Source organism: Chinchilla lanigera, unplaced genomic scaffold (genome assembly GCF_000276665.1).
Source record: "Chinchilla lanigera isolate Chin_1 unplaced genomic scaffold, ChiLan1.0 scaffold00030, whole genome shotgun sequence".
NCBI lineage: Eukaryota > Metazoa > Chordata > Mammalia > Rodentia > Chinchillidae > Chinchilla > Chinchilla lanigera.
In genome coordinates, this window is record NW_004955431.1 from 8,512,022 (window position 1) to 8,524,039 (window position 12,018).

Below are 12,018 nucleotides of genomic sequence, written 5' to 3' on the forward strand. Positions count from 1 at the left end.
CTCTCTCTCTCTCTCTCTCTCTCTCTCTCTCTCTCTCTCTCTCTCTCTCTCTCTCCCCACATCCATAGACAGTAGCTCCAATGATTCAATACAGTTGGATCTGGAAGTGGATATGTGTGAAGCTAAAATCACATCTTTGAATATAAAATCCATGTCTTTTTGTTTAAACCATCTGACCTGTAACTATAAAAAAATTATCCCTGGTAGGACATTAATTTCTCTTTCTTCCTTCTACCTATAGCCCAAATGTCTGCGCCCTTCAACAAATTTTGGGTACCAAAAAGAAATACTTCAGCTCTTGCAAGAACTGGTATCAGGGTGCCATCTGTGGAAAGAAAACGTGAGTCTCATCTAGTCCTTCATTTTCAAGTTCCAAAGATAGCAGGATGTGCACATGTATGCCTTTTCTTGGATATATACACCATCCTTGATAATGTTGTCCCAAATTGTGAGTTTTTAAACAAAATATCAAAAATGTGAATAAAGAAACATCCTTTAGGTCTCCACCATTGCCATTACAACACAGATTTCTCCAAGTCCACTTAATGGAGAGGTAGAAAGCTGCAGATCACATAGCAATCAGCATGTGATTAATTGTTACCTCTACTTTTTAATCTTCTTTGGTTCTTGATTCTCTTTCATCTTAGGCAAGAAAGTTAGCCTCTGTGTCTCATTTTCCTCATATTATTAAAAATATAGACTGAAGAAAAAAGGCCAGCAAACAAAAATTCACTTCCAGGTGTTTCAAAATTATCTAAAGTACTACATTTTGCCAGGAGTTTTCATCAAAGCTTAAAGTTGAAAGAACTTCAGAAAACCATCTCTTCATTTAATCCATTGTTTCATAAATTGAGCTACTGGATCCCCAAGGGTCTACAAAAGTGATAATGGAAGCCCATTGATATATTTAGTTTCTCAATAGCAAAAAGGATGTTAACTCTCTTAGTTACATATTTCACTGATTAATATAAAATTGGAAGTCATGATTTATTAGGAGACATGCTTCTTGCTTTATTCTACCATAGATATGATTATGAAAAAATAAAATCTTGGACATACAAAGGTTAAGAATTCTTTGTGTCATCTAAATGAAGAAGCTGAATCAAATGTAGGATAAATTGCTAATTCAGATAGTCAGTGAAACAGTGGAAAATGCACTTTCCTTCTTCCTATTAATTTACCCTTCAGCTTCAATGCAGGATATTTTAAGAAACAGATCTGGAGGCCCTGCTTAGCACATGGTGCTGAACTTTATTTACCCTTAATTGAGTGGAAGAGTTGGTTTTAATAGATATCTAATCTAACATTATTGGTGTAAATACTAAATAAAGAATCATTTAACCTCTTGGAGGCTTTCCCTGTGAAACATAGGTTTCATACATATATTACAGGCTTTCTGAGATGATAAAGTGATGGATGAGGAATTAGTTATAATATTTTATAATATTATTTTTTCTTTAGCTGTACAGTATTTTTGACAAATATATATGGGTAGGTGAGAAAAGGAGTTATGACCAGAAATCTACTTGAAATGAAATGATTATATTTATTGCCAAGCACAGTTTATGTAACCTTAGCTGCATTGTATCTCCCCCTGGTTACCAATTCTAGGACACCATGGGATTTTTCTTCTGGTTTCCTATTTATTGACTTAATAGAGTTTCAAGTTGACATTATATTTTGACCTAGACATTATTCCCATTAGTAAGCAGACATCTGCTAGACTTGTGAGTCATTCATAAAATTATAATGTAACTCAGCTTTTACAGTGATCTTTCCCAAGATATAAGACAAATCCCAATTGGGAAGACTAAGGTTTGGAATGCTCTTCTACGTTCATTTCTGGAATATGTGGAAGCATATCGAGAATGCTCACTAACTAGAGAAAAAAGAATTTGCTTTCTAAATATTTAGGAGAAATCTTTATTATATCTTTCCTGGAAACTAAAAAAGTGTGCTACAATCCTACTTCACTCATGTGAATACATTAGAGGTGGCAAATTTTATGCAGAGCATAAGCCAAGATTCCTTCTTGCTTTCCATTAAAAGAAAAATCTTGCTTTGATTTCTGGCTTTTAACAGAAATGTAACAATGTCTTCTATGTTCAACTACATTACCTAATTTTCCCCCACTAGCTTCATTTGCACAAACCCTTTTACATCTGCACTGAAATAGAGGGGAATGCTAGCTCCAAATATCTAAAGAAATAAATAATATTGACAAGAACAAGGGCTGGTTTTCTATCTGCTGGCTTCCATGACAATTTCCAGAGACCTATGTAGGACTTCATATATCTGTTAACAGAAATGTTTACCTCCTTGTTCAGTGACTGCTTTGGGAATTGGGAGAAAAGAAACTCTTCAAGCCTGATGAAAAACATGAACTTCCCCAGGTTTACAATATTGTGCAATATACATATACATATATGTATATATATAGGCCCAGTTATAAAGTCTTCATTTAACTTGCTTTAGAGAATGTCAGTGACCTTTTAAGTTGGTAGTCCATGAAATGTTAGTTACTATTCAGAAAATCAAGGTAAATTCCCAATGTTCTGAGCTGTGCCTAGTAATAAATTTTCTTTCCTCTTGCTTTGTCTTAGTTCATCATGCAGGAACACCAAGTTTTATAGGACATAAATGTAATTTTGAAAAAAAAAATATCTACTAAGATAACCATACTGCTAATTATCAGCTGAAATTGCAATCATGTTTTTGAATTTTTATCACATTTGGTGCATTAATTCCCTAAATTAGAACTGATCACTAGGTTAAATAGCATGTGTTATAGAAATTTCAGGAGCCATATTAAAATTTCCATAAGCTTCCCATGCAATTTGTATATGATTCCTATATCACTTATTCTTGAAATTTTAGATAGTACTTGATATTGGCACTGTTCACACTATTTTGTTTATACCTTCTTTTTATTTTTGTCTTTCTCAGACACGGTCTTGTTATGCAGTATAGGCTGGCCTTGAGCTCATTTTGTAGCCCAGGCTAGTCTTGAACTTGCAAGGACCCTCCTGCCTCAGCCTCCTGATTGCTAGGATTACAGGCATGTGCCACCGTGCAGGGCTTGTCTGTATCTTCTTATCTATTTATATTATTTTTTTCTATGTATATCCTAAGCCAGTATTCCATGTTACAAAATTTTCACTAACAAATTAGAAAAGTAGGAATCCCAAGAACATAAATAGATCATATATCATGGACAATTAATTAGTGCACCTGCCTTCAGTTTGAAAATACTTTTTTTAGCTGTAGAAGATCACCTCTCATATTCCTAATAGTTTACTTCTTGAAGTTTTTACTGTATTAATATTAAACATACTAAGGACATTTTTTATTCTTACATTTGGTAGACTGTCTCTTAAATGTGTCTAAATTTTTTCATTCATTTATATTCCTTGAATACAATTACCACAACTAAATATAAAGAAAATTGTCCAAATTAGCTACTTTATGCTTAATAATTTAGTTGCCTAATAATCAGTCTATAAGTAATTACTGTCATCTATATGTTAACTTATCAATTAAAAATTTAAAATGTTCTGTCCCTCTATAATAATTTCCAATTGTTTGATACATCCCTCTTTGTATTGATATTGAAAAAAGATAAGTAGCATATAAAATTTTAATTAAAAATAATCCTTATGCTAAAATCTGAAGAGGTATAGAAAACATCTTAAGGAGATTGGTAAAATGAAAAGCAGGATTATATTATTAATAACATGAAAAATGAAAATAACTTTTCTTTTGTTTTTTTGAGACAGGGTCTCACTGTGCAGTTCAGGCTGGCCTTGAACTCACTTTGTAGCCCAAGCTGGCCTCAAACTCACAATGATCCTCGTGCCTCAGCCTCCTGAGTGCTGGAATTACAGGCATGTGCCACCACGCCCAGCAAAACATGAAAATAATTAGATAGCTTTAGCTTACTATTTTCTCTCAAATATAGCAATTTAAATAAAGTTACTTTGGGTGTACTATATCTTTGCTTGAATTTTCTGGTCTGTTGCTTTAATTATTTATTACTATAGAAAAAGCATTTTGTAAGCTTTGAATAGGGTAATATTTTCTTGAATACTGTATTTTACAATTTGAAGCAAATATAGGTAAATTATTTTTCAAATTTTACAAATATAAAAATACATACAGGAGATTTTAAGGCTTATATCTAACATGATCAAATGAATAACTCTAATGAGACTTCCACAATAGCATTTTCTTAGTTAGAAATGAGATGACATTTTATAGGTCATGAAAAGTTCTAAGACCTGTACATTAATAGACATTTCTATATAATTGAAGTTTAGAAAATTATTCCAAAAACAATCTTTGGTTTGAGAATCACAAGTAATTTATGAGCAGTATTATTTTTCTACTTGTATAGTAAATAGTCAAGGAATGTATAGTCTGTTACATTTCATGAGGTCTTATGTCTACCAAGCAGTAAAACTGAGGCACAAATTCCATTCTTCTGGATCAAAATCCTGGAATGTTTCCACATTACCATGAGGCTGCAGAGAGAAAATAAATATAAATGTATGTGTCCCAGGTAGGGGCAGGGTGTTGGTTTCTAGATGTTCCATGAATCATGGCAATAAGTGGTATATTTTTCCATGTTTATATAAAATGTACTCTATATATTTCTCCATTTTAATGTTAAATGTCTTCTAACTTGTAGGACTGTGTTATACGAATGTTGTCCAGGATATATGCGAATGGAAGGAATGAAAGGCTGTCCAGCAGGTAAAATCTAAATTTTCCTAAATAACTGAAGAAATTAACTTTTGTGAGGACAAGCAATTGAAAAGCTCACAGAAAAGCCAAGTATGTGAGAGTGTGTTTGTGTTTGTGTGTGCATGTACAGAGAAGTATGTGTGTATTTCACGCCGTCCTAAACCCAGTGAATATTTCGTGTATCTTTGTATTAATTATAAATTTATAACAGTGATATTTTTGGAATACATATCTTATACACTTAGATGCTGGGTAATATAATAAAGTGTGCTCATAAATTTAAATTAGTTCAACTTCCCCTCCCCAGCATCTAAGTCCAATTTACAAAATCCCTTCATTCGAAGTTGTTTCAGTCCGTGACACTGACATCTTAGCAGCACACAACTTCTCTAGTTGAAAAATCTGATTTTAGGGCTGGGGATACAGCTCAGAGGCATAAGCTCCTGTTTGGCAAGCGCAAGGTCCTGAGTTCGATTCCCAGTACAAAAAAAAAAAAGAAAAATCTTATTGTATAACATTCTTTATACTGAAATGTAGTTTCCCATAATTCCACCAACTAGAGAAAAAGAGTATCTCCTTTGAAAAGACAGACAAGCAGATTTACTTATTTATTTATCTATCTATCTATTTATTTATTTATTTTTGAGGCAGGGTCTCGCTATGCAGTTCAGGCTGTCCGTGAGCTCACTTCATAGCCCAGGCTGGTCTCAAACTCACAATGATCCTCCTGCCTCAGCCTCCGGAGTGCTGAAATTATAGGTGTGCGCCACCACGCCTGGCTCTCAACATGAACATATTTAATCTAATCATCACTCTGTTCTCCATCTCTGCTTCCTTCCTCAACAGCATCTTCTCTTCTCTGGGTTACTCATCCCTCATTTCTTTCATGGTCTCTGGCACCCTCACCTTCCTGGACCTTAACTCATGAAAAGCATTTAGTTTATGATCTCATACTGGTGTTTCCAATCCATGTAGGCTTCCTTAGCTGAGAGAACATCAAAACACAAATACCTCATTGTGGGAGATCCCACACTTAGGTTAACATCATCTGTAACCATGTTGTATGATTCACCCATATTACATCTGTATTCAATAATTGATTGATTACAAAATATTAATTGCACATTTGTTTTTAAATGAAAACTATGAAGTCAAGTCTATCTCCCTAGGATTTTTCTTTTGCATCTAGACAAAGAACTTACACTGAACCCTATTAAATTTAAACTTGTTCATTTGACTCCATTTCCTCTTCTTTTTAAGGTCTTTTCTATTTTATGGTTTAATCTATTAATTGTCATTTCATCTTAGGTTCCTTCACAAATGTAATAGCTATTTCTCTTCTGACAATATCCAAATTATACCAGTTTTCAAATCAAATCTGTTCAGAAGAGTAGGTTGACTTCACAATACTAGATTTATCCTTCAGGCTGACATTCTACATGTATCCTTCTTCTGACGTTCAGGAGAAGTGCTATGAAAATATTAGATATTTTGATCTGTTTTCTTACTGAATTGATAAGGAAACAAGGAAATCTATATATTTATGTTTTCTGAACACTTTCCATAGGGACCAAAATCTTTAAAAGTTATAGATTCAAAAACTTTATCATGTTATTCAGCAATGTCAAATCAACATGATAGAGATGATTGCTATGCCATTGTCAGTGAGAAATAAATCTTTTATTTAAAACATGAAATAATCAGAGCTAGTGTCTGATAATTACATTTGAACTAGTATTGATGTATCAAGCTTCAGACAGAAACAGACTAAATGTTAATCCAAAATAACAGCTTAAAGCTTCTCCCTAAACACAAAGAATATGTGCAATAATAGTTTTGTGTAGTATTATATTATTTAGCACTGTAAAGGCAAATTTCATATGAAATTAATGATTCATATAATGTTATTGCTAACATAGTTAAATGTACTGGTAAACTTCGTGTGAAGCTAAATGATTGTGAAATGATATTCTGGAAGCAGTCAGTGTTACTTTCTCTGTGTTTTCCAGTTATGCCCATTGACCACGTTTACGGGACCCTGGGTATTGTGGGGGCCACTACAACGCAGCACTACTCTGACGTCTCAAAACTGCGGGCGGAGATCGAAGGAAAAGGATCGTATACTTACTTTGCACCGAGTAACGAGGCCTGGGAAAACCTGGATTCTGTAATTCATTATTTCTATGGTTATATTTATTATTAGCTGTTGTCTCTTCCTTTTATTTGACTAACTTGAACTTTGAGAAGAATTTTACGTCTTTCTGTTGTACATATGAGATTATATAAAGGATGCGTGATTGCCGGAAGTTATTTTCATACACCCATAAATGAATAATTCCCCCAAAGACTTATACATTAAGCTTTAAAAAGCAAGCATGGACTGAAAGAGCACTACTCATTCTAGCCTACTCCTTTCCACTTATATTATTAATTGTGAGAAAATATGTATAATTTTGGGTGATATATCTAATAGAAAAGTAAATAAAGAAGCCTGCTGAAATTTCAGATCTATCATTTGTTATGTTAGGTAGCTATATTTTATCATGTATGTTTAATTACATGCAAATATCTATGACTGTTCAAAAACTATCAAATTTATACATATGTGTGTAGGTAATTTAATGAAGTGCTGTAAACAATACATTTGATTTTCAGGCTTTTTATGCACAGTTTATTTTTTTTTTTTTGGTTTTTCTCCGGTACCGGGAACCGAACTCACGACCTTGCGCTTGCCAGGCAGGCGCTTTGCCGCTGAGCTAAATCCCCAGCCCCTTATGCACAGTTTAATGTATAGCACCCTAAAATATGACTTCACTTCTAAATCTATTTTCAGACTGATTTATGACTACCCTTCTGAATTTTACTTGATTCAAAGATGAATTTAGACTTTCCACTACAGTCAAACCTACTTGTGAAAATATAAGCATGGTCCTGCAGTCATTGTCCTCTTACACTGGCTATGTGATACTTTGAGTTAGAGAATTCCTCTTATGGTTGTTCTTCCCAACATCTGACCTGTTCTACAGTTCTTTTGACTACTATTTTTCCTTCCCTTAAGAATAGGCATGATAAAAATCTGTTCCGTGAACTCAAACCTGCTCTATATTTTCACTTCTGATGACTTCAATTTTCACTATAATACTTACAGTTGTGATGTCTGTATTTCCTGTACTTGTTTCTCCTTGGCACCCCAGTGATTCCTGATGTCCATCTTAGTATTTCTTCTTAGATATACCATGTACATCTTTAAATAAACACATCCAAAGCACATGCCTTTCCTTTTTATCCAAATAATAACCGTTTGGTGGTTTTTTACCCCTAATTGGCAGAACTATTTTCAATGTTCATACTGAAAATTGTGAGCGACCCTTATCTCTCCTCTCTCCAACTTTACAAACTACTGTTAAGCAACTACATCTGCTGTTTAATCTAATCATCCTAATGCCCCCCTTTCTGGTGGGTTTTATCAACCAGTTCATCTGCCCCAAGCCCAGTTCTGAAGATTATAATTCCAATGTCACAAAATCTTCAGTAGTTCCTCATTCCCAGTTTAATTTTAGGAATTAAAGCCTCCTACACTGTTGTACCATATACCTTCCTAGATAGTTTTAGTACTCCCTGATAAACATAAAACTAACCACCACAGACTGACCACCACATTATTCTTTTCCATTTAAAACTCATCTGTTCTTCAAGGTATATCTCTAAGCCACTTTAAGAACAGCTAATATTCTTCATTTGACCCCTGGGACCATTCTCTTTTTCTGTGCTAAATCATACTATTTTGTTTTACCTCTCCTGTATGAAGAACATTATAAAGGCTGATACTTTGTCTTAATTAACTAATCTCTCCTAGCCTTGAGTACAGCGTGATATAATATATTGTATTGGATAGAATAAAAGGTGCAGAATTGTTAAACTCTTGAATTTTATGGAACAAACATAAAATCTCTATTGAACTCAAGCAGTATACAAATACAATGTTATTTTTCTCTTTTTCCCACTTATAATATTTTAAGTATCTAAAAATATCACATCCCTAATGTCTTTAACTTTATATCAGTATAATCTCTTAACAAACATATTCATTTTAAAATTTTGTTTTTTCTCTAAAAAGTTTCACTCTGTCAAATTCACGACCCTTAACTCAGTAACTGAACTTACAAACTTCTTCATAAAGTGAAATAATATAATTTATTTGTATCAATTTTGTATGGTCAACTGACAATGCAATAAGAAAGTAATAAATAGAATAGAAATAGGATGATCATAAAAATTTCAAGAGTGAACCAAAATGAAATAACCCTGTATCATTTCAATTTTCCCTAGGACGTTCGTAGAGGATTGGAGAGCAACGTAAATGTTGAATTACTGAATGCTTTACATAGCCATATGGTTAATAAGAGAATGTTGACAAAGGATTTAAAAAATGGCATGGTTATTCCTTCCATGTACAACAATTTGGGGCTTTTCATTAATCACTATCCTAATGGGGTAAGTTTCGTTTACAATATATATATTGCTGAGGAGTACTTCCCTTAAATTTGTCTTTATCACTTACTTAATTTTCACAAAAGAATGAAATGTTAGTGAGAATAATGTAAATGTTTATATCATAGATTCTCCCAAAAAATAGGACATTTAAATGTTCAATTCAATTACTGTTCCCTAGCAAAGATGGAAAGGTATAAATTAGCTACATTGGCAGTTCACTTACAGTAGATTTAGACATTCTAAAAAAGGAAAAGTCAGTAATAGATGTGTTTTAAGTATTAAAAAGCAAAGAAAAGGGTTTAAGACAATGAATGATGTGTTTCCATCTACTCTCTGGCTATTGTGCTGATTGACATTCTTCAGTGTTTTCTTAAGAACTGTGGGAAACTGCCAACAGGGTTATAAGGTTCTTTCAACAGTCAAATTCCCAGGGTCAGAAAGCTGATGATAAGCAGTACTGAGGAAGCTGTTGCAAGAGAATTTTATCTTGCAGAAATTATTTATTTCACTCTCTCAGAACTTATTTTATGACTAAATAGACTCCTTTCAGTAATTCACTGACCTACCTTCTAAAGAGCTTATGTGTATTCAAAAAGAAAACTTCAAATGAAAAAAGAGTTTTCCCTTATGTTTCCTAATATACTGTGTAACCGACTTGGGTTGTGAACTGGTTCTGTTTTCTCTCATTTTGTTTTTTAGATACAGCAATATGTAAATTTTCATTCACATGATTTTCATTCAGTGCATAGGATCCTTTAGCCTATAATTACAAACATAAATAAAAAACTAGGAACTGACTTGTGGTCTCAGGGGTCAGTGGATAGCTCTGATTTCAGTACTTTGATTTTCCCAAATAATTATAGGTCGTCACTGTTAACTGTGCTCGAATCATCCATGGAAACCAGATTGCAACAAATGGTGTTGTACATGTCATTGACCGTGTCCTTACACAAATTGGTACCTCAATCCAAGACTTCATTGAAGCAGAAGATGAGCTCTCATCTTTTAGAGTAAGTTCCAGAGCTGATTCTTTTGGATCATTGAACTCACTCCACCTTCATGTTCCTTAAAATCTAAGCACAATAAAGGCTATTAAACAAATCTATTAGAAGTGTACTAATTATATTTCATGAAAGGAACCTTTTCACTTTACATGGAAGAAATCATCTCATATGAAGTAATATTTATGTAATCATGAATAAAGAATGATGAGCTATGGGAATAGAGTGTATTTAGTGTATTTAAAACAGTCCATCTCAGTTCCTGTATAAACTGTTAGATATTGCCATAGTCATGCAGACGTTGGCAGGATTCCCATACTGGCAAACACAGTTTGAGAGAAGTTGGAAAAGGCATAACTTGCTTTGCCAAAAACTAATGTTGTAAAAGTCGAACAAGAACAAGCTTCTATAATGAAGAAATCAGCTCCCTCATGTCAGCCTAGTGTAAGTGTGCTGTAATTTTTCTTTGGATTTGCAATGTGCAGTCCTCTGAAAAGTGCATTTGTGTTTCAGGCAGCTGCCATCACATCAGACCTACTGGAGTCCCTTGGAAGAGATGGTCACTTCACCCTCTTTGCCCCTACCAATGAGGCTTTTGAGAAACTCCCACGAGGTGTCCTTGAAAGGATCATGGGGGACAAAGTAGCTTCTGAAGGTAGGAAGGTTTTCTTGCAGAAATCTCCCAAGAACTATGGGAAGAAAAGGAAATTTAAAACAATGATCACTGCTTGGCTTTGAAAAAGAAAGACAGAAAAATTTTATTCAGAGGTGCACCATGGAGATACTTTTTAAAATTCTTTGGAAAAAAACTTATTCAGAGATGCACCATGAGAATATGTTTTAAAAATCCTGGAAATAGTAAACAGAAAAGAAAGAACCTTAATCCTCAAAATATCCTTAAGATCACATCCTTTCCTGTTACTTTCAAGTAAATAAGTAGCAGACATTAAGCAACATTAACAACTGTTGAAAAGGACTATTATAGTATCATATTTTAATATTGCATGCATATGCTTTTAATTTTAAACTTATGATAAAAGATGTATTGAATTTGAGTAAGTTACCTGGTTTTTACAGACTACTGCTTATGGATACACAGAAGAATTTGGTCTCTTCCCATTCTCCCTTTCTGAGGTCAAATAGATTTTACATTACACTAGCGTATTTCATATTCTCAGCCTATTACAAAATACATTAAACCAGTTTAAGATATGACATTTTGAAGACATAAATTGAGATACACTTGAAGCACAGATCCCTCCAGGTGGACTTCATGAACACATTTTTATTTTGGTCATTTTCTTGATGTTGTCTTTAGGGAACCTTTTTTTTTTTTTTTTTACCTATAGCCTTTATCAACCTCATAACAAATTAAGAGCAGATATTCTGTTAGGAATAAGATACTACCAGGATATTTTAGAACAGGTGTCACTGACAACAGTACAGGACTGATTGTTCTCACTTTCACATCAAGAAATACTCCCTTATAATAGCTGTAACTAAATCTAGCACATTTTTTAGCACTGAACATAATTATTTCTGAAGCTGTTCTTACATTCCACCAAGTTGAGCTGGTCTTGTTTAGAGTTCGTGGGAAAAAGTTTTCTTGGATCATAGACACTTAAGATTTTAAAATCTTCAGTCAATCTTTAAAGCTTGCATGCCTACCATATTACTTTTTTTGTATTCTACAGAGAGTAGTAAAAAATAAAAAAGAACAATAGCAACACACCAGCATCACAGACATAAACAATACAAAGCAAGCACATTAAAAATGATA

The 12,018-nt window shown here is 33.5% G+C and overlaps 1 protein-coding gene across 7 annotated transcripts in view; it reads left to right on the plus strand.

Annotated features, from left to right (window-relative positions):
- The window catches only part of Postn (periostin, osteoblast specific factor), a 34,256-nt gene that overhangs the window by 1,376 nt on the left and 20,862 nt on the right, over window positions 1–12,018 (plus strand). For all 7 annotated transcript variants that reach the window (XM_005387655.2, XM_005387657.2, XM_005387658.2 and 4 more), the window contains exons 2-7: window positions 242–340; window positions 4,688–4,752; window positions 6,753–6,910; window positions 9,073–9,237; window positions 10,101–10,247; window positions 10,752–10,893. In XM_005387655.2, coding sequence (XP_005387712.1) covers window positions 242–340; window positions 4,688–4,752; window positions 6,753–6,910; window positions 9,073–9,237; window positions 10,101–10,247; window positions 10,752–10,893 — 776 coding nt within the window. The remainder of the gene's footprint in view (window positions 1–241; window positions 341–4,687; window positions 4,753–6,752; window positions 6,911–9,072; window positions 9,238–10,100; window positions 10,248–10,751; window positions 10,894–12,018) is intronic.